The 23,131-nt window shown below is 42.9% G+C and overlaps 2 protein-coding genes across 25 annotated transcripts in view; one reads left to right on the top strand and one right to left on the bottom strand.

The window, feature by feature from the left end:
- NEK9 (NIMA related kinase 9) overlaps window positions 1-18,000 on the top strand; it is a 53,793-nt gene extending 35,793 nt beyond the window's left edge. For 2 of the 7 annotated variants that reach the window (XM_009006353.5, XM_054240215.2), the window contains 4 exons: window positions 2,477-2,700; window positions 5,013-5,174; window positions 6,718-6,930; window positions 8,904-11,430. In XM_009006353.5, the coding sequence (XP_009004601.1) occupies window positions 2,477-2,700; window positions 5,013-5,174; window positions 6,718-6,930; window positions 8,904-9,026 (722 nt within the window). In that variant the 3' untranslated portion in view covers window positions 9,027-11,430. Of the gene's footprint in view, window positions 1-2,476; window positions 2,701-5,012; window positions 5,175-6,623; window positions 6,931-8,903; window positions 11,431-17,515 lie in introns of those variants that run through there. The other 5 variants (XR_013521404.1, XM_035261050.3, XM_035261049.3 and 2 more) reach the window with 5 other exon arrangements.
- Window positions 1-23,071, bottom strand: part of ZC2HC1C (zinc finger C2HC-type containing 1C) — a 35,281-nt gene extending 12,210 nt beyond the window's left edge. For 2 of the 18 annotated variants that reach the window (XR_013521408.1, XR_013521409.1), the window contains exons 1-4: window positions 22,999-23,071; window positions 20,737-22,108; window positions 16,042-16,125; window positions 951-1,082 (exon numbers count right to left, since the gene is read on the bottom strand). Coding sequence is in view for 13 of the 18 variants with exons in the window: in XM_035261054.3 (XP_035116945.2) it covers window positions 15,862-16,125; window positions 20,737-22,089 (1,617 nt within the window). In the remaining 5 variants the exon portion in view is untranslated. Of the gene's footprint in view, window positions 1-950; window positions 1,083-15,138; window positions 16,126-20,736 lie in introns of those variants that run through there. The other 16 variants (XR_013521406.1, XR_013521405.1, XM_035261060.3 and 13 more) reach the window with 12 other exon arrangements.
- Between the last annotated feature and the right edge of the window lie 60 nt (window positions 23,072-23,131).

The raw sequence follows: 23,131 nt of genomic DNA, 5'->3' as shown, positions 1-23,131 counted from the left end.
TAAATGCTCAGTAACTATTTGTTGATTAAATGTGTTATAACCATCCATTGGAGTGTGTGAACATCTCCAAATATTTCCGTAATGTGAAATGTAAAAAGCAAATTGCAGCAGATTATATGCCTTTTTATAAAACTTAAAACCAAGTAAAATAGGCCAGGCATGGTGGCTCATGCCTGTCATCCCGTGATTACTTTGGGAGACCGAGGCGGGTAAATCAGGGGGTCAGGAGATCGAGAGCATCCTAGCCAACATGGTGAAACCCTGTCTCTACTAAAATACAAAAAAAGATTAGCCGGGCATGGTGGTGCATGCTTGTAGTCCCAGCTACTCGGGAGGCTGAGACAAGGGAATAGCTTGAACCCAGGAGGCGGAGATTGCAGTGAGCCAAGATCATGCCACTGCACTCCAGCCTAGTGACAGAGCGAGACTCCATCTCAAAAAAAAAAAAAGTAAAATAAATAGTAATGTATTGTTTAAGGATGCATAAAGGTGATAAAGTTTTTAAGAAGAAATGATAAATACAAAATTAAACAGAATGGTTTCATCTGGGTAGGAGGCCAGAGAAGGAAGAAGTTTACAAGGCAGATACAGTGATACAGATAATGCTCTAGTTCAGCAGTGTTCAGTAGATCTTTCTGCAACTATGGAAATGTTCCATATCTGTGCTGTTCAGTAGAGTAGCTACCAGCTTCCTGTGGCTATTGAGCACTCAAGAGAGTAGCTCGTGTGACTGAAGAACTGAATTTTTAATACTCTTTAAGTTTAAATGGCCACATATGGCTAGTAACTCATATTGGATAGTGCAGTTTTAGTTCTTCTAGTGGCAGAGAGACCTGTGTTTATTGTTAAGCATGAAAATTTACACGTATGTTAAAATAGTCAGGTATACCTAAAATGCAGCTAAATCTTTAAAAAAAACTTAAAACAAAAAAGTAAGCTTTAGAACTCACTTTGGTAACAGTAGTTCTGCTTCCCTAGGATCTCAGCATGACCTGGTTAGTCCCCAGGCCAGCACAGCAGGTGATAATTAACCCTTCTTTACATTTATCCTTGAAAAATACCAGGCGTCAGAACAAGGATCTCTGAGGAGTAAAAGGAAAAAAAAGAAAATAACAGGCAATTTTTTTAACTTTGACAAATTAATTTTCTTAATTATATTTTTCTTTGGTCCATATTAAAATTCAGTTTCATTTCCTGACCACACATCAGCTAGTCTTCATTAAGGTTGCTTGGAATGTGCTGTATGATATGAAAGAACCAGACATTATATTATAAAAATTCATACAGATAGTCATCAGAGAATGTAACATTCACATTAAATGTTGAAGAATTGGCCAGGCGCAGTGGCTCACACCTATAATCCCAGCACTTTGGGAGGCCAAAGCGGGTGGATCACTTGAGGCCAGGAGTTCAAGGCCAGCCCGGCCAACATGGCAAAACCCCATCTCCACTAAAAATACATAAATTAGCCAGGCATGGTGGTGGACACCTGTAATCCCAACTACTCGGGAGTCTGAGGCACGAGAATCTCTTGAACCTGGGAGGTGGAGGTTGCAGTGAGCCAAGATCTCACCACTGCACTCTAGCCTGAGTGAGAGTGAAACTATGTCTCAAAAAAATAAAAATCGCCAGGTGCAGTGGCTCATACCTGTAATCCCAGCACTTTGGGAGGCCAAGGTGGGTGGATCACCTGAGGTGTGGAGTTCAAAACCAGCCTGGCCAACATGTTGAAACCCCACCTTTACTGAAAATACAAAAATTAGCCAGGTATGGTAGTGTGCACCTGTAATCCCAGCTACTCAGGAGGCTGAGACAGGAGAATTGCTTGAACCTGGGAGGCAGAGGTTGCAATGAACCAAGATTGGGCCACTGCACTCCAGCTTGGGTGACAGAGTGAGACTCCATCTCAAAAAAAAAAAAAGTCTATACAAAAAATTAAAAGAATTCAACATTCAAACAAAAAACAAAATAAAAATAAAAAGGGGAAAAAAAAAGAATTCAACATTCACATTTTCCCCAGACAGGGAGTTGATAAGTTTATCTGGCAGCTTTAAGAGGAGCTTGGCTCAAATGTTAAAGACCTTTTTATATATGCTGAATGTCTGTGGAGAATGCTGGAATCTGTATCTCTTAAAGAAGCAGAGTAAGCATGGGTGTTAGATTTGATGGGCTGTGTGGCTAGGGGGATTGTTTGGTAATGCTTTTAGAATATTAATAACCTGCTATGGATATAAGATAAACAAAATTGTTAAATGGAAGTGAATTATGGTTATAAGCATCCTGATACACAAATACAACTATACAAAATTACAAAACTTAGTTTGCATGAAAATCGAAAATTTAGTTCCTAGTATTTGAGTTGTACTGTTGCCACTGCACTTCATGCAACTTTAGGCACCTTTCCAGGGTAAGTGGGGTTGTCAGATGGTAAATCTGTGCAGCAAAGCTGTCTATTTCTGTGCTGTATATCTGTCAGTGTTTCAGAGCTCTAGCCCGGGAGGAGGAGGCGGCGGGGGCAGTGGTGGCGGCGGCAGTGGTGAAGAGGAGGACAGTCAGCAGGAATCTGAAACTCCTGACCCAAGTGGAGGCTTCCGAGGAACAATGGAAGCAGACCGAGGAATGGAAGGTTTAATCAGTCCCACAGAGGCCATGGGGAACAGTAATGGGGCCAGCAGCTCCTGTCCTGGCTGGCTTCGAAAGGTAATTCCTTTGGAAGAAGTAAGTCAAATAAAGTATCTGGCTCTTTGCAGGAGCTAGAAACAGCTGTCAGGGTCTCTCAGTTTTCAAAGTAAACTATTTTGCATCCTGAATCCAGCTTTCTGATTTTTACCTGGAAAGAAATTGCCTAATCACTAATCCTTTTTGCTTTCCAAAAAGGAATACAAAATGTTCTCATACCCTTGTTACTTAAGTGAATGTATTATAAGTACTATAACCTACCTTGATGGCAGTTTTTGTAGTGTATGTATGTAAAGATTAAGCTTATAGATTTCATACTGTCATTTATAGAAATGGAATATTAGAGCAATTGGAATGTCTTACAATAGGAAAATGGTTGATGCAAGTTGAGGTACAGAAAGTAAAAACGTTGGACTGGTCACAGTGGCTCATGCCTATAATCCCAGCACTTTCAGAGGCCAAGGCAGGAGGATCACTTGAGCCCAGGAGTTCAAGACTAGCCTGGGCAACACAGCAAGACACTGTCTGTACAAAAAAAATTTAAAAATTAGCCAGCTATGGTAGTGTGCACCTGTAGTCCCAGCTACTCGGGAGGCTGAGGCAGGATGATCACTTGAACCTGGAAGTTGGAGGCTGAAGTGAGCCAAGCTTTACCATGATTACATCACTGCAATCCAGCCTGGGAGACAAAGCAAAACCCTGTTCAAAAAAAAAAGAAAGTAAAGTTGAAGTATATTAATTTTCATGGAAAGTTAGTCATAACGTGTGACTATGCAAAGAGGATGAAATATCTGTATGATCTCATTCTTTTAGAAAGAAGAATGTCGACAGACTCTGTATTGATAATTTTTAAAGTGGTTATCTGTGAGTGATGGAATTGCTGGTGGTTTTTATTAGTTTCCTTTGCCCATTTGTATTTTCTGATTTTCTACAGTGAATATTTATGGTTTGTGAAATTTTAAATTTTTTATCACAAAAAAATTAAAAAGACCAGGCGTAGTGGCTCCCACCCATAATTCCAGAATTTTGGGATGCCAACGCAAAAGGATTGCTTGAGCCCAGGAGTTTGAGACCAGCCTGAACAACATAAGGAGATCCTATCCTTATAAAATAAATTGAAAAAATAAGGCTGGGGGCTGGGCACGGTGGCTCACGCCTATAATCCCAGCACTTTGGGAGGCCAAGACAGGTGGATCACCTGTCAGGAGTTTGAGAGTAGCCTGGCCAATCATGATGAAACCCTGTCTCTACTAAAAATACAAAAATTAGCTGTGCGTGGTAATGCACACCTATAATCCCAGCTACCTGGGAGGCTGAAGCAGGAGAATCACTTGAGTTTAGGGAGCGGAGTTTGCAGTAAGCTGAGATTGCACCACTGCATTCCAGCCTGGGTGACAGAGTGAGACTCCATCTCAAAAATTAAATAAATAAGTTAGGCTGGGCAAGGTGGCTCATGCCTGTAATCTCAACACTTCGGGAGGCCAAGGCAGGCAGATCACTTGAAGTCAGGAGTTTGAGACCAGTCCAGCCAACATCGTAAAATTCTGTCTCTACTAAAAATACAAAAAAGTTAGCCAGGCGTGGTGGTGCACACTTGTAATCTCAGCTACTTGGGAGGCTGAGGTAAGAGGACCACCTGAATTTGGGAAGCAGAGGTTGCAGTGAGTCAAGATCGTGCCACTGCACACCAGCCTGGGGGACAGAGTGAGACTCTGTTTCAAAAAAACTAATAATTAACCAAGCATGGTGACACATGCTTGTGGTCCTAGATGCTCAGGAGGCTGATGTGGAAGGATCATTTGAGTCCCAAAGGTCAAGGCTGCAATGAACCATGGTTGTGCACTTCAGCCTGGGCAACAGAGCAAGACCCTATTTAAAAAACAAAACAAAACTAGATTTAAAGCTCCTTGTCTCGTAAGACTTAACTTGATAATGATTTGAAGAGTATGAACAGGAAGCAATACACTGTTCTGTCTGCACCTTTAGCCTCAGCTTTCAGAAGTGCGGCAGCTAGCCTCACTGCCATATCCTTGGAGCTTCCCAGCTCACTGAATAGCCAGTGTAGAAAAAGTGTGTCGGGGAGACACACCAGACACTCCGGCCTGTGTTCTTTGAGTTTACTTCTGCATCACTCTTCTTCCTCCAATGAGGGGGTGGCAGTTTGCTCACAGGTAGGCTGAGATATGTTGTTAATCACAACTGTCCTGCCCACTAGAGGGTGCTGATGTCATGACAGGGAAAGCTATAGCAAAACAGAGAAGGGAATTTGGGAGAAAGCAAATGCTGCAAATAGAATAATGAGATACTAATGAGATTCTTTCTCATATATGTAGGAGCTGGAAAATGCAGAATTTATCCCCATGCCTGACAGCCCATCTCCCCTCAGTGCTGCATTTTCAGAATCTGAGAAAGATACCCTGCCCTACGAAGAGCTGCAAGGACTCAAAGTGGCCTCTGAAGCTCCTTTGGAACACAAGCCCCAAGTAGGAGCCTGGGTAACTGAGCTTTTTGTCTTTGAATCATAACTAGGTAAACAGTCACTGCAAGCTCTGCCCAGTTTTCCTGGCCTTACTCTAGCTTTTGGGTTTCAGCTGCCCTGCATTAACTCGTTATACTGTCCATTCAGCAGTACTTAAAGCCTCAACCCAAGACTAAACTGAGTTGCCTTAGAAAGGTATTTGCCTTTCCACATTTCTGACAGGCTAACACCTTTCTAGACCAAAGAATTGTCTTTTCCTTCTGCCTCAGAAATGCCAAAATTCAAATTCAGGTTTTCATGACACTGCTAGGGTGGGTTAGACACTCTAAATATAAGAAAGAAGTAATAATGGGCTGGGCACGGTGGCTCACACCTGTAATCCCAGCACTTGGGAGGCTGAGGTGGGCAGATCATGAGGTCAGGAGTTTGAGACCAACCTGACCAACATGTTGAAACCCTGTCTCTACTAAAAATACAAAAATTAGCCAGGCATGGTTGTGTCTGTAACCCCAACTATTCAGGAGGCTGAGGCAGGAGAAGCCCTTGAACCCAGGAGGCGGAGGTTGAAGTGAGCCAAGATTTCACCACTGCACTCTAGCCTGAGCAACAGAGTAAGACTCTGTCTCAAAAAAAAAAAAGTAATACTGGTAGTCTACTGAGGAAGACTACCTTGTACCATGTACACCTAACCTTGGTAGAAATGAAATTGTGGTAAAAACTATAAGCCAAGGTCATGAAACTTTTTCTATAAAAGGCAACATAATAATTATTTTAGACTTTTCCTGTTAAAGGCAGCAGTAATTATTTTAGACAGAAATGTGTACAGCCTCTTTTGTAACTACTCAACTCTGACATTGTAGCACAAAAAGCAGCTTCAAGTAGTACATAATGAATGGGCGTCCCTGGTTTCCAATTAAATTGTATTCACAAAAACAGGCAGCAGGCCAGAATTGGCCCATGGGCTATTTGCTGAACCTTCCTATAAACAGAGTACAGTGGAAAGAGAAAAATCCAGACTAGGATCATCAGAAAGCTTCCCAGAAGTGGTAATAATACCTTTGAAACTTCAAGGTGAATGTTTTCATTTCTCTGTTAGTTCACCTTCTCAAATTGTGTTAGTGGTCCTGTTTACTGACCACTTCTCAGATCTTTTCTAAAGTGTAATTCACTGCATTTCATGAATATTGACCCTTTGGGTCTCACTGTGATCTGAAAGACTTGTTCCAAACCAGATCATGCTTTTCCCTGCTTCAGCATTTTAAATGAGAAGATACCAAGGCAGTTTAAAATTTTTTACAAAGTCCTCCAAAATAGATGTTTGGTCTTCCACCTTGGCCTAATGGGGACTGAGGCACTGAGAGTTCGCTTTCCTTGTTATGTCAGTGCCCAGTGCTGTTACAATCCTAGCATTTCTGTTTTTCTTACATATATTCATGTGTACTTATGTTTTATCTTGTTAATTTAGAAGTAAAATCTGATTGCACTTAGAGGAAGTTTGGATTGAGGAGCTATGGCACCTGGGCAGAACCTCCTGCAGTCTTTCCTTCTTGTCTCTCTAGTCACCTCGGCTGAATCCTGCAGTAGCCTGTGCTGGGAAGGGAACACCACTGATTCCTCCTGCCTGTACATGCAGCTCTCTGCAGATGGAGGTTGAGAGATTGCAGGGTCTGGTGTTAAAGTGTATGGCTGAACAACAGAAGCTACAGCAAGAAAACCTCCAGATTTTTACCGAGCTGCAGAAGTTGAAGAATAAATTAGAAGGAGGGCAGCAGGTAAGAGCATTAAAAGAATAATTCAATTTCTAAGCCTGTTTTGAAGAATCACAGAAACAAAACACAATGTATTGAAATAGACTTGTTCCTTTGCAGGTCCTTACTTTTTAATGATACCACTGTTGTAATTATAATCCCAGAAGCCTTGGGCCTTGTTCAAGCACCTGTATTGAATCATTTTCATCACTTAACTTGCATTGCTTTTTGTTTTACAATACTTAATTACATATTTCTGAAAACAAAGACATTCTCCCGAACAACCACAATACTATAACCACACCTAAAAAAATTAACACTAATATTATCAGTTCTCATCCAATATCTAGCTGAGACCCCAGTTTTCCCCATAAAAATGTCCTTTATAACCATTTTTTATCGGACTAGAATCCAATCAAGAACCCCATATTGTATTTGTTTATATCTCTTATTTCTTTTCATCTAGAACAATTCCCTCCACCACCATCACCTCTTTAAAAATATTTGTTTATTTATTTATTTAGAGATAGGGTCTTGCTTTTTCACCCAGGCTGGAGTGCAGTGGCACAAACATGGCTCATTGTAGCCTTGACTTCCCAGGCTCAAGTGATCCTCCCACTTTAGCCCCCAAGTAGAAATAACTGGAACTACAGCCATGTGGTAACACGCTTGGCTTCACCATTTTTTTTTTTTTTTAAGAGACGGAGTCTCACTTTGTCGCCCAGGCTGGGAAACAGTGGTGCAGTCTCGGCTCACTGCAGCCTCCTTCCAGGTTTGAATTATTTTCCTGACTCAGCCTCCCGAGTAGCTGGGATTACAGGTGCCCAACACCCTGCCCGGCTAATTTTTGTATTTTTAGTAGAGACAGGGTTTCACCATGTTGGCCAGACTGGTCTCGAACTCCTGACCTTGTGATCCCCCCACATCGGCCTCCCAAAGTGCTGGGATTACAGGTCTGAGCCACCGCACCCAGCCTGCTTCACCTTTTTAAAAAATAATTTCATGATATTAACTTGTTGAAGAAACCAGACCAGTCGTTCAACAGAATATCCCACATTCTAGATTTCCCTTGTTTTCTTAGGGTGTTGTCTAACTCGTTTTTCTGCCACCCTGTCTTTTCTGAAAACTGGAATTTTAACCTAAGGCTTGATTAGCTTTACATTAAACATTTTTAGTGAAACTACGTCAAAGGTGATGCTGTTTGTATTCTTTCTTGAGAGCCATGCTATTGTTTATACAGAGGGAAATAGGGTTAGGCTTTTGGCTTTGCCATTTACCAGCTGTAGGTGTTTGGGCTACTTAGTTTGTTTTCTTTGAGCTCTGGTTTCTCACCTGAAAGAAAATAATACCCACCTTGCATGGTTCTTTGGAGGATTAAATGAACTAATGTTTATGAAATTACTTTAGAAAGTAATAGACAGGCTGAGCACGGTGGCTCATGCCTATAATCCCAGCACTTTGGGAGATTGCTTGAGCCTCGGAGTTCGAGACCAGCCTGGGCAACATGGTGAAATCCCATCTCTACCAAAAATAAAAATGAGCTGGGCATAATGGCACATGCCTATGGTCCCACAGTTATTCAGGAGGCTGAGGTGGGAGGATCACCTGAGCCTGTGGTGGGTGAAGCTACAGTGAGCCATGATCACACCACTGCACCTCATCCTAAGCAACACATCAAGACCCTGTCTCAAAAAAATAAAAACACATGAGGTAAGATTGGCAGCTATAGCAGGTAGAAGATTGTTTTGCGCAGGACTTTTTCCGTTTTAAAACTGAGAGTTCTGCATCCCAGAAAACCCTGCAGTCCCGGACAAACCTAGCTAGTTGGTCACCTTACCTGTAGTAAAGGTATAGACTGTATCGAAAAGAGTGCCATGAGCTTCTCACAAGATCACGGCTACAAATCCTTAGAGGCTGGCATTGAAAATATAGTACTGAACTGCTGCTGTGACTAGGTGGCACTGTTGCTAATGTGGAACTGTGTTTTATCTGGACAGGTGGGGATGCATTCCAAAGGAACTCAGACAGCAAAGGAAGAGATGGAAATGGATCCAAAGCCTGACTTAGATTCAGATTCCTGGTGCCTCCTGGGAACAGACTCCTGTCGACCCAGCCTCTAGTCTCCTGAGCCTATAGAGCCCCCAGGAAACTGGGACCCAAAGAACTCACAGCACACTTACCGAATGCAGAGAGCAGCTTTCCTGGCTTTGTTCACTTGCAGACAAGGAGCACAAGGCAGAGGCTCTGAAGCACTTTCCTTGTACTTTGGAGAGTGGCATTGCCTTTTAGATAGGATCTAGGAGTGATTTGATTGTTTTGGAGAATGGAAGGGCCCCCATGGCCCTGGCTTTGTCATCAGTGACTGCCATAGCAACAGCAGCTCTGTACCTCATCTGTTGATCCCACCTTTGAAGAGGAGACACAGTGCTCACCTTAATTGTGCTGGTAGCAGCTTATATCCCATATATCATTTTCACCATTGATTGGAAGCTGCCTTGGGAATTCAGTACCAGGCATCACCCCTCTGGGTGGGAGAGGGAAAAGTGTAAAGCTGGAGCGGGCTGGAGTCAGGCGTGTCCTGCCCAGTGTCCTCTGCAGAATGGTGAAGTAGTCTGAGCCCTCTCGGGAGCCCTGAGACCAGGAAAATAAGTGTGATGGAGTCAGTTTAGGGCTTCTTTCCAGAAAGTTCAGTTACTTTGTGCAGCTAAATGCTTTATGAGGAAAAGTAGGCTTAGGTTGCTTTTCCTCTGAGGGTTGATTGAAATTTCTTGAGTGAGGAGTAGAGAAAGGGCAGGACCCTCCTCATCACACAGCTGGAGTTTCAGGCTGTGGCCAGTGCAGGATGGGATTTCCTAGCTGTGGAAGATGCCTCTGAGGGATGAGGTATCTCAGAGAATTAAGTCCATGGGGCAGTTGGAATAGCCTTAAGAGAAAATCATGAAGGAGAAGTCTTCCCTTAGCCGCCTCTACTTGGCATCTTAGAGAGGGCTCTGAATCTTCTGCCTGTGAGACGACTTCTTGAGCCCCTGCCTTCATGGCTCTTAGGGTTCTAATCTTGATATCAACAGCCCCAACCGCTTTGTTTCTGTATGTCTAGTCAGTATTTTTCCCCTTGTGGTGTTTTATGAAGCCATGTGATAACCAGTGAATCTCTATCATCTTACCTGAGTGGCCAAAGCCAGCACCAAACCCTGGAGTCCCTGAAGCCTAACAACAGGCAGAACTTGCAAAAGGAGTTTGGCTGAGAGCTCACTTCTAATCTTGTACTCATTGTGTCTTTGTAGACAGGAACAAGCTAGCTTTGCCAAAGAGAAAGTGTCCTAGAAGGACAAAACTTCTTATAGAAAGTTCTAGACAAGTATTGGTGGTTTCCTTAAGGATGTGAGCTTTGTGTTTCCACCTAGCCTTGTAAAATGTTCCTGTAGTATTTTGTGTCAAACATCCTACCTTTGATGAGTCTAACATCCCACCTTCCTACAAAGAGCTTAATTAATTTTGTTTCATTTTCCCCAGACCAAAATGTTTGATAATCTTTTCAACATTGTGGGAGGTCCTGTGCAATGGAAATTTTGCCATTTCCCCAAAACTGGTGGCATAAAGACTGATGCTTGGGGAGAACCCCATGGCTGGGGACAGGCAACTCTGTTCAATGGGATCTTCTTTGGTTTGATGTTCCCATTGTTTTCTCAGTTCTGGGAAGCCTAGTACATTAATACTAATATAATCACTGAAACCTTTTCTTGAAATAAGAGAAGTGGCCAAACTTTGATTAAAGTTGCAAGTTCTGGGGACTTGGGATTGCCATAAACCCTAACTGTGGGTTTTGGTTCAGCATGTAAATGCAACTTTGATTTTCTTAAGGACCGATTGGCCTATCATGTCCCTGTATCCTCATGCTCATCATCTCAGCAGGCCTGAGAGGCCAGGTCAGTTTGAGTGTTCATCATGAGGATTGCTTCTGCTGTGGATCTGATGGACATGGGCATGTTGCCGAGAAGGTGGGGTGAAAGTGAGCGCCGGGGGTGGGTGAGGGCCTTGCTCTTGTTCAGAGGGGAGTCTTTCCCTAGCAGTGGAATGCTGTGGTCATTTTCTCTAGCATATTCTCTTGGGAAGTCTAGATTTGCTATTAATCCAGCTGAGAATCTAAGTTCTGTGCCTTAGAGACAATTTGCACTTTCCCATATTGTGCCTGGGACAGCCTTATGACTTTTTTTTCCACTAAACAAGTATGCAAACAGAAACCAGTTCAAAGGGGGATAGACTAAAAAATGAGGCAGTAGAAATGCCTTTGAATGGTTTTCTGTAGCTAATTCTCTTTAAATTTTGTCCTGCTTTTTTCCTTTATGCAGTGCTAGGTGTTTTTAAGTTTTCTAGTAGTATTGCTTTTGAGTTACACGATAACCTGTTACTCCTCTGCTCTAACATTGTTGCGGAAGAACTAGCTTATTGTTAGCCAGGTTGCTTGAAAGGTTGAGGGTAGAGTGGTTTGGCATTTCTGTTTTAAATAAACATTTAAACTCTCAATCAGTGCTGTGCCTCGGTAAGTCTGTGCATGGACCTTAGTCTCTGGGGATAAAACATCCAGATTCTAGGCCTTTGTGAATCTTTGATTCTGTGAGTCTTTATATAAATAATGTTCTTGGAACAGAAACAATGCAAGGGACATTTGCACAGAAATAATCTTTGCTTCTCTCCAGTTTCTTATTCTTGCCAGCAGAATCATTTCTGCTGCTACAGCTTTTTTCCCAATGAGATCTAAAAGTGCCAAAAGTGCAAAGGGAGGGAAAAAATGAGCCATTTAAAAGAAGGATGATCCCGTCTTGTACCTGCCTCCTCAGTCTCAGTGGGGGGCCTTTCCAAGTGATAATGCCAGTTTATGGTTTGTGAAACTTCTCCCTCAGAGAGATTGAATTGAATTTGGTCTCCCTGGCATAGCATAGCTAAGTTACAACTTCTCTTGGCTGAGCATTTCACTGAAGTTTAAAGCAAAAGTAGACAGTTTTCATTTCATTTGCCATATGTTCACAAACATTCATAATAGAACAATTCAGAAGCAAGAATGCATTTTAAGTAAATTCACTCAGATGAAATCCCTGAACCCCAAAAAAGTATTCGTGATGGTTAGGGCAGAGTGGGCTGTAATCAGGACTATACAACATTCCTTCCTGCTGCAAAGCCAAAAATCATTGTTTCAGTGATTAAGTGTGGAAATAAGCTGATCACTAAACCTCACAGAATCATGAACATTAGGGCGAAAAACTCCACTATGTCACATTTCTCTTACCTCCTGTGAAGCTGTGGAGAGTGATACATTGATAATGAAAGCAAACATTGGTTAGAAGGTGCTGTGCTGCATTACATACACTGCTGTCCAGAAATACTGTCTCAGCACGTCCACACACATTTTTAATAAAATGAGTTCCTATGTGAGTTTCCCTATGGAATTTTTCCCATGGATCAACCTTTTGAACTTTAGAACTTAAAATGTTTACTTGCACTAAAGGTTCTTGGATAAAGTAGTATAAGATATTAACAAGCATGCATTTATTTACTGCCATCCACTGAGCTATCCAGGAAGAGATTCAGATTTTTTTTTTTTTTGAGATGGAGTTTCGCTCTTGTTGCCCAGGCTGGAGTGAAATGGTGCGATATCAGCTCACCGCAACCTCCACCTCCCAGGTTCAAGCGATTCTCCTATCTCAGCCTTTTTTTTTTTTTTTTTTTTTTTGTATTTTTAGTAGAGACGGGGTTTCTCCATGTTGGTCAGGCTGGTCTCAAACTCCTGACCTCAGGTGATCCACCCGCCTCAGCCTCCCAAAGTACTGGGATTACAGGCATGAGCTACCTCAGCTGGCCCAAGATTTAGACTTTTTTTTAAAAAAAAAAAGGTTCTTACGTCTTCCCAGAGACCAGATCAAGCTAAATTTAAAAGATGAAAGCTATTTCTAATATAACCAAGGCCTAAACATATAGAGATTAAAGGGAACCCTAAGGCATTGACTACTGTTTTATTTCCTTTTTCTTTTTTTTTTGAGACGGAGTTTTGCTCTTGTTACCCAGGCTAGAGTGCAATGGCGCAATCTCGGCTCACCGCACCCTCCGCCTCCTTGGTTCAGGCAATTCTCCTGCCTCAGCCTCCTGAGTAGCTGGGATTACAGGCACATGCCACCGTGCCCAGCTAATTTTTTGTATTTTTAGTAGAGACGGGGTTTCACCATGTTGACTAGGATGGTCTTGATCTCCTGACCTCGTTCGTGATCCACCCGCCTCGGCCTCCCAAAGTGCTGGGATTACAGGCTTGAGCCACTGCACCTGGCCTGTTTTATTTCTTTAGCAAAATGAGAGTGAATAACTGCTTCATTGTCTATAGAAAGCACTCTCCACATATAACAACACTTGTTCTATCTGGAGGGCCCTGATCTGTGACCTTACTAACATTATCCAGGGATCCCAAATCCAAGTGCCTATGGGACCAGGCAAATAAGGTAGAGAAGTGAAGTAGGCCCGGTGAGACTGTGGTGGTCTGCTGCTACCATTCCCATTTGAAGGAGCATCTGATTCTAAACCCCACCCAATCTGTGCTGTGCAGGTTGCTGGCCCAGTGTTTAAAGAACTCCCAGTTTTTCAAGAGATGTTCCATATACCAAGTTTTTGTTGTTGTTGTTATTTGTTTTGAGACAGAGTCATGCTCTATTGCCCAGCCTGGACTGCAGTGGCGTGACCTTGGCTCACTGCAACCTCCACCTCCCAGTTTCAAGCAATGTCTCAGCCTCCCGAGTAGCTAGGATTATAGGTGCACACCACCACATCTGGCTAATTTTTGTATTTTTAGTAGAGACGGGATTTCACCATCTTGCAAGCCGGTCTTGAACTCCTCAGCTTGTGATCCACCCGCCTCAGCCTCCCAAAGTGCTGGAATTACAGGTGTGAGCTATATCCCAGTTTTTAAATGTCAGCTATATCCCATATCCCAGTTTTTAAATGTCAAATTATATTTTGAATGGTAGGCCAGCTAAATAAAACATCTGTGGAGCAAAGCATTCCATATGTTGCCATTTTGTGACCTTGGCCACAGCTTATTCTTGCCATCTATTGCAATATAATAGTTTACATTTCCACTTAAAGCACACATTTCATTGAACTTGCCTAGAGAATGTACATATTAGGTTTATCCAGTATCTCTGTGTGAGCTTTCCTTAAGGGGGCTAACCAAAAGCGTTATGATGTGATATCTCCTTTCCTTTGAAACAATTAACAAGAATGCAAAGAATTAGCCAGGCATGGCAGCACACACCTGTAATCCCAGCTACTCAGGAGGGCTGAGGTAGGTGAATCACTTGAACCTGGGAGATGGAGGTTGCAGTGAGCCGAGATCACGCCATTGCACTCCAGCCTAAGTGACAGAGCGAGCCTCTGTCTCTCAAAAACAAAAAAGTGCAAAGAAGTAAGTATTTATATATAAAATCCTATATATTTAAATATATAGGATTTTTTTCCCAGCCTATGTCCTGTAACTTCACCATTCAAGCCTTAATTCACATTTCAAATTGGTCTGTTAGCCCAGCCACTCAGCAGAAGCTGCAGAGGAAATGGAACAAGAGTGAGTGGCCATTTGTTATTTAGTAAAATAGGATTTTGTTGTCTGTCTAGCCCTGTTGCCTAGCTCAAATTGACCAGTTTTTCTCCAGTATTTTAAAGTAACAATGTGAGTAATGCAGAACAGTAATTCTAGGATTTCTATCTGTTGTGCTAACTTCACTCCTATCTGAATCGATAATACTCTCACAGACATTAACTTATCAGTTCTCTCATTTCACTAGTCTTCTTTTTGTTTAATTTTAAATCTCCAGATCTCATTAATTGAGGGTCTAACTTGTGCTAGGCAATAGCTACACAGAGAAAATTAAAAAGATTTGATCCCTTTCCCTTCAAAGTTTATGCTCTGAAATAGAAGTTGACTGTGCTACAATTTGCAAGGGCATGTGACACTGTGCAATGTCCCAGCTTTGTTTTGTTTTGAGATGGGGTCTTGCTTTGTTGTCAAGGCTGCTCTTAAACTCCTGGCCTCAAGCAGTCCTCCCACTTCAGCCTCCAAAAGTGCTAGGATTATAGGAATGAGCCACCATGCCCAGCCTGTCTCAGCTCACTTTTATGGTAGATTTTGCTGCCTCTAAACAGTCATTTAGCCCAACCAATTTGAAAGTAGAGTGCTAGTAACAACTAAAATGGAGGTTTCTTTCTTTTTTAACATATGAAACGCATTAGAAAAGAACAAGTAGAGAGAAGTATAATATCTGCCCCCCGCAACACCCATCCCCACCCTGTGAAGTACATAAAGATCTTTCCTTTATTACACAGTACACCACAGGGAAGGTTAGGAGACACTGGTGCCTTAACCTCACATACTTGTATTGGTTTTTGGCCAGGATCATGCACCAGAGAGACCAAGGATAGATTTTCATTAATAATGTCTTACAGGAAAATTGTATTGTCTTTTATAAATGAGTTACCATCTCGGTCATCATGCCCCTCTGACACCAACACATCCTAATATCTCCAACTTCTATAAAAGCAAGAGTTAACAGGAACTATGGACATACATGCAGTGACAAGAAGGCACAACCAGATGCAGGCACTTCACTAGCACAAACCACAAGTCAGGCATGCAAGAAGAGAACTTTAATGGAGCCTGTTCCCAACTCTTCAGTGTCTTCACCCATCAATTCTGAGTGCGATAACATAAAGCATACCAGCTGAGGTTGTAATTTAGTGGGAAGCTGGGGCTTCCTTCTGCCTCCTGCTGCTTAGCAGTGGCTCTCTCCTCAGATTTTAGCTTTGCAGGCAGATCTGGGAGCTGTTTCGTTTCTTTCTGCTTTGTATCAAATTCTACTCCCATTTACTCCTAAAGAAAAGCAGAGCTTTCTGAACTATCCAAAAGTTTCCACTGTCATCTGCTCAACTGTAATGCTTCCTTGGAGGTGGAGGGCGGTTCTTGATGGTCTTACACTTGGGAATGTGTTGCTCAGCCACCTTGGGAGCAAAGTGGCGGCTATAGTGAGGACACTGAATGTAGTCTGGGTTTTCTGAAGGCAGGATGGGAGGCAAGTCTGAAGGGTTTCCACCTTTGGCAATTACCTGCTGGACCTCTCGAGCCTGGCGGAGGGTACGGATAAAATATTCGTGCTTCTGTCTCCAGTTGCTCTTCCGAGGAGGTTCAGCCTGTAATGTAAAAGGGATACTGATCTTTCAACTTGGCACTTGTCTCCTTACTGAGTCTCCATTAGAATAACAGTAAGAAAATGAAAAGGGTACTAATCTGCAAGATCAAAGAGAACAGGAAAGGAGCAATAGTGGTAACTGACTTGCCAGAGTTGAGGCAAACGAAGGGCCTGCAAAGAGCGTACTGCTGAGAGGCAAGCTGCTTTCCCAGCAGAACTCCAGAGAAGTTCAGTGCTTGGAAGTACCAGATGGTGCAAAGTAAGGAGGTACAGGACTGAAAACAGGCAGGACCCCACAGCTCCTCCCACCTTGCACATCCAAGTGTCCAACACCCAAGCACACTTAGAGAAGAACAAGGATTTATTCTCTGGAGAAATTGAACCAGACAAATTTCCGACTCAGGAAATCCAGACAAGTGAAACTTGGGGGTTAATCTGGGGACTGAAAATGGGGATTAAGTAGAAGTGTACATACCAAATTATGGAAATGTCAGCCCCCTTCTCCTGCTCAGCCCCCAGAGTATCAAGCATATTGGCATCCTCTTAGGAAAAAGAGGGGTTCTTTGGATACATGGAGCAGTCTAGAGAAAAGCCCTCAGATACCTTGGAGAACCCTAATTAAAAGGCTATTTAGTAACCTTAATATGAAGGTCCTTAGTCAACAAGCCCCACTTAAGATTAAATATGAAAGGACAGCCAGGAATCATCAAATATTTGCTAAAGCTCTAACAAGAAAAAGGGCCCAAAAAGTCAACAAACAAAAAACGCAGGAAGCAGCAACAAGGCAGATAGAGGAAGAAAACTTTTTTTTAACATGAAATCGTATCAACAAAATGAGTATTAGAAGAGGTTGTGTCCGTAAAACAAGAAGCGTATACTGTGAAAAAAGGACAACCAGAGAACCAGAAAGAACTATTAAACTATAAATTTAAACTTTGATAGCTAAAAATAAAAATCAAATAGAAATGTTGTCAAAAATTTCTCAGAATGGGAAAAAAGATGAGGATGGAAAGTGAAAAGATAAGATTGGAAAATTAGAAAGTTAATCCTGGAAGTCCAACATGTGACCAGTAAGAGTTCCAAAAGGAACAGAGAAAGCATGAGGAGAAAATTATTAAAGACATAATACAATTAACATTCCTAGAATTAACGGTCACACATCTTGAGATTGAAATGGCTTACCAAGTATCCAGCACAATTATTGTAAAGTTTCAGAATTTCAAAATAAATAGAGAATCCCAAAGCCTTTCAGAAAAAGAAAAAAGAAAACACGGGTTTCTTGTAATGGAACAGAAATCAAAATGACATTCGATTTCTCAATAATACACTGGATGCTAAAAGCTAGTGGGAAATATCTTAAAAGTTCTAACAGAAAATCATTTTCCTCCTAGAATTCTGTACCCAGCCAAATCATCAAATGGGAGTCTATTAGATAGATACTACCATTCATTCCAAGACAATATACCTGCTGTGCACCTTTCTTAGCTTCAGCAACGCAAGGAGTAATGCAAGAAAAAGGAAGACACGGAATGCTGCAAACAGGGGAGCCAACACAGAAGAGAAGCAAAGAGAAGTCCCAAGACAATGGGCTTGCACCAGGCCTAGAAAATAACCAGTCCAGGTTGAAGCAGAAGGGATCAGAGTGGTGGAAGGGAGGTTTTCAGAATTAAAAAATCAAACTGATAGATTATGAGAGGTGTTTGAGCATTACAAAAACATTAACAGATGTCTGATATCAGATGGATCATTGCGGGTAAAAATAAGGAGAGGTATGTAGAAAATGAAGAAAATGAAAACATAACGTCCATTATTAACTCTAGGTACATGTGGGCAGAGACAACATTTATTCACTCATTAAAGAACAAAATTTACATGATCATTACAATGTGAAAGCTGACTTCTTTTAACCAAAAATTGTGATTCGACTACAGTGGAAGGGTAAGAGAAGGAGAAAAGTAGGAGAGGGGGATATGAAAGAGAATTTCACTCACAGCTTCCATAAGAAGTTACCAGGTAGGCCAAGCACCATGGCTCATGCCTGTAATCCCAGCACTCTGGGAGGTCAAGGTGGGCAGATCACTTGAGGTCAGGAGTTCAAGACCAGCTTGGCCAACATGGTGAAACCCTGTCTCTACTAAAAATACAAAAATTAGCCAGGCGTGGTGGCACACATGTATAATCCCAGCTACTCAGGAGGCTGAGGCACAAAAATTGCTTGAACCTGGGAGGTGGAGGTTGCAGTAAGCCAAGATGGCACCACTGCACTCCAGCCTGCATGATAGAGACTCTGTCTCAAAAAAAAAACAAAAAACAGGTAATGTGGAAAATTGATAAATCAAGAAAATAAGCATATTATTTAGAAATATGGAAGGGCAGACCAGAAGAACCATCTAACAGAACTGAAGGCTGCCTCTGGGGGCTGGACTAGGGGCTCCACTGTAGGTCACTCAGTACAACATGACTTTTTAAATGCATACAAATACTATTAAATTTTTAAAAAAGAAAAAGAGCAGACAAATAGCTCCTGGTGATCTGGCATTGTTAATGATGAATAGTAGGAAGAGAGATTTTATCAAAGGAAAAGAAAGTGTCCTTGGGGAAAGTCTTACCGAAACAGACAAGAAGGCAAGAGAGTGTTAGACATGGTGTCCCAGAACCTTTAAAAGAATTTGATTAGGGGAAAGTTCCTCAAGTGTATGAAACACTTTAGTAATTTACTTCTTATACTCGAATTCCTATAATTTTATTCCTCACTGTACTGAAATTCTATTCAGTTAACACTTATTAAGCATAAAGCACAAAGATATGTTCCCTGTCCTTGAAAATGCTTATTAGTTCAGGAGAGAGATGAGGTATACATCCACTGGAAGTTACGTGAAAATTAAAGGATACCAGGAAAATCACCTGTTCTTAATTACTCTAGAGGAATGACAGGAAGATACAACCACTCAGTTTCCAAAGGCACAGTACTGTGGAATAAGACTTGAGACATTACCAGGGTGGTGTGGGTACAGCTTAGTCTAGTTCCCTTCTGTCTTGGTGTCCTCAGTGTCATACATTCTGCCAAACTAGCTGCCATAAAGCTGGAGCGTCTGATCTCAGGAACCTAATTATTTTACTTCACTGCAACTGTATTTACAAATTTAAGAAACACAAGATGTTTTAGGCTCTGGCCAAAAATAAATCGCTATAGTGGGACAGAGTGAATCCCCAGTGGATTATTGGGTTGAACAGAAAGAAAACAGGAAAAAACAGTAAGTGGCCATCATATTATTATCTGCAAGAGCAAAATGTTGATTTCTTTTTTGAAAACTAGATTTCAGGGAGGTTGTCTCTGAATACAGATGGGACTTGCTTGTGATTTCCCCAAACTGTACTGAAAGAAAGAACTCTAACTGTAAACAATTTTTTCTAACAACCATCATATAAATGTGAGTTTTTAAAGCCTCCAGCAAATACACAGAAACTGTAAAGTGCTGATGGACAAGAGGTGCCAGCACAGCAGAGCGAGGGTTGGAAAGAAATGAAAGCAGAATGACACTTTCTTATTTTTCTGGAATAACTAGATGGGCGATCGAGATCATATGGTCTACACTTCCCAAACTTCAATCATTTGTTCTTTCACTTAATCCTTACAATTAATTAAGATTTTTCTGTAAGTTCGTGATCCCTGGAAATCAGGGGCTTAATATATTGTCCTATTTTCCTAATATAACACTAAATGACTAATAAATTTTTCTAATAAACACTAAACACTAAGACTATTAAAATAAAGTTTGTCCGCATGCCACACTGAGAAATACCCATTCTATAAACCAAGTGGCACAACCTTGACAGGTCATTCATTTATGAGACAATCTTTTCCAGATATGTTGTCCAAATGTGCCTACGAAGTTAGCCTAAATTTATCATGTAAGCGTTGTGAAGCCCTTACTTTTTACAACCTAGTTTTTCTAAAGTGAGAAATAATTGGCAGGGGCATGGTTTGTAAGATAACCAGAAAGAAAGTCTGTTTTACCGTCAAGGTGTTTATACTCTAAATGGGGTGAAAAAGAATTCCAAACTTAGTTGTATTTCATCTATTTACTCAGAAGCTATGTCAACACTGAGCTGATCTTAAAAGAGTAGACAGTTAAAGCAGTGTCACAGATCCTAGTCTTGGGAGGTGGCAGAATACATTGCAAAGAGTGAGGAGTTCTCTCCAGGTAACGAAAATGCTGCATTTTTCCTTTTTGTGTCCTTTAAATTTTCTACAGTAAACGTTTATTACTTTTATAATCCAAAGGGCACAAATTCTAGGTCTAGATTTTTTTAGTCATTCCAACCAAGAGTTAAATGCTGACCCTGCCACTTAAAGCTGTTTGTGACCTCAAGCAACTCACTTAGGCTATCCAAGTCTTGATTTTTACATTGATACAATGAGAGATAATGAGAGAATCACATGAAAGCTCCCATCACAATGCTGGCAAACAGTAGTAATCAAGAAATGTTAATTTTAGATGTCAATTCTTCCTACATGATACATGAATTTTCCCTAAAGAAAACTGATGACGACATAACAGACCCCTACAATGATCCCCACATCAAGTCACATCCATAAGGCTCTTGTTACCTTGGCTGAAGCTGGCCCCTTCCAGTTCAAGTACTGCTCTAGTTCTGTGCCCTTAGCCCGGGCCCTGGAGGAGTCGAACACTTTCCTCTTGGACTCCCGCATCCTGCTGCAGACTGTGGAGTGTCTCTCCAGCCTGAGCAAGAGGAATTTGCGCCCACAGTGGCTGCACTCGCCCAGTTGTGGCTCTTCAATGGAGCCGCCGGACCCTGAGGAGTCTGGTGCCATGGACAGGCTGGAATTTCTGGTGGATCCCTGCAAAGAACCGCCTGGTGTTTCTAAAGGCGGAGAGAACTTCTCCATCGACGGCTCTGAGACTCGGTCTCGAATTTTGTTATTGCTTGCCACCAGCCTTTCCCTTTTGAGCCTCTGGATTCTATAATCAGAGAGCTGGAATGGACTCGAATTTTGTTGAGACCATCCCCAAGCTTCATCCTGTCTCCTGTCTCTACCGAATTCTTCCTGAAACTCAGAGTCTGGGGAGAAGATAGGTTTGTACATGGTGTTGCTATTATTACCTTTAACTCTTCTCCTGGGTAGCATAATTTTCTGTAGCTCTCTGTTTTCATTTTCCTTGGCCTGTTCCTTTTGCTTCTGGATCTTTCTGAGTTCCTCCTCTGTCTTCTTCAGCTTTCCCCTCAGAAGACTCTGCTTCCTCCGGATTTCCTCCTCTAAGTTCTCTCCTGCAGCTTCTAGTCTTCGGATCTGCACCAGCTCAGTCCTCTCGAAGTTTACCGCGGCCCTCTCCTCCTGCACCGCAGCAAGAACAGTACCAGTCACGGAAAAGTTGACCTGGTCCCTCACACCAGGGTTGCTGGATGAAAACGCTCTCAGCTCAGGGGGCCTTGGGTAGACATTCTGGTCCCCATCCATGCCAGCCTCACCCATACTGCACGACTTCCGATGGACCACAGGTTTCAGTGGGTACGCCCGGTCCACCCCAACTCGTTTCTTTGTCAAGGGAATAAAGTCCTGGTTATTGGCTTTGGGATACCAGGATTGAGGGCCTGACGAGTAAAACGAACACTTTCCTTGGCCCTGGGAATCACTTCCTGGATCTTGCTGGCTGATTTCAGTACAGTGGGGATAGGAGTAGCTCCGCGCTTTTACGTGTGTGTTCCATTTGGGGTGAGGGTAGACTTTATCCAGCGTCAACTCTTTGTTGCTCAAAAGCTTCTTCTGGAAACTGTTCCTCAGGTGCCCCTTCAGGGACTGCTGGGAAGAGTCACCTTGTTCGGAAGAGTCACCTTGTTCGTAAGAGTCTTGCTTGGCTGAGTGGGGCCCTGGAGCTTCTGTTGTATTATGTGGGAGCATAACGCCCACAGGCAGATGTGAGGCCAACTGGAGACCAGCCATTCAGGGCCTGGACTGACGCCTATGAGAGATTTAAACCAGATACATGGGAAGGGTTTGTCTGAGATTCACTCTTGGCTGCTAAAGCAAACTATTTCTACATTTGCCCTGCCCACATTTCCTGAAACTTTTCTAGGGACAGTGGTGCTCGATCTGCCAAAGTTTCCCTTCAATAAGCATTCGGTGAGTGATGATGATGCACAAGACACTGTGTTAGGCCCTGAGGATAGAAAAAACGAAGGTGCCACAGGTGTTTCTACTACCTGGCTTTCTTTCCTCCACCACCAGCCTCTGCCACGCACAGTACACTCTATAGTAGGTGGAAAAAGCATCGGATTGAAAGTCAGGATTTAGGCTTGTAACAGCACAAGTGACTTCTGCCTTGCTGGGCCCTGTTTCTTCACCTGTAAATTGAAGGGCTCCCTCCGAGTCCAGCCTCGCCATTTTGCAGGTGAGACAGCTGTGCCCCAGAGGTACTGAGTGGCACAAAGAGCTCTCAGGTCTTCCCTCCTACTGGAACCATGCTTGACTCCAAAGAGCACAGAGGCTGCTGGGTCCTGGAGCAGGTGCCTGGCTGGCAAACCCTCATCCCAGGAGTCCCCGTGGCGCAGACGGTAAAAGTTTTGTAATCTGAGCGTTGAGGCCACCTGACCTGGCTGCGGCCTGTTTTAGATCCCGAAGGCTGAAGTCACGTTCTGTCACGAAGGGTCAACTGTGGCGCCCCCACTGCGGACTCCGCCTTTGGGGACAAGCCCTCTCGCCCTCCTGCCCTTCGGGCCCTTGGGAAGTGGAGGTACTGACCCCAAGTCTCCCCGCCCTTCTGCATACCTCAGGCCCTGCGTACCCAGAACTTGTACCTGCGAACCGCTCCTGCTCAGGGGAACCCCCAGGCCCCAGTTTCCCAAATCTGACCTCCCCCGAGACCGACGGCCGCGCAGGCGCTCTCAGCTGGGCTCTGTTATTCCCGGTGCCTGGAGACGGAGTCACTGGCGCGCCGAGCCCCGCCCCTCGCCGCGAACTCCTCGGGGAGGCGCGCGCAGGCGCC

The sequence above is a fragment of the Callithrix jacchus genome, chromosome 8 (genome assembly GCF_049354715.1).
Source record: "Callithrix jacchus isolate 240 chromosome 8, calJac240_pri, whole genome shotgun sequence".
NCBI classification, from domain to species: Eukaryota; Metazoa; Chordata; class Mammalia; order Primates; family Cebidae; genus Callithrix; species Callithrix jacchus.
Note: the sequence above shows the minus strand (reverse complement) of the source record. Positions and strands in the feature narration are given on the sequence as shown.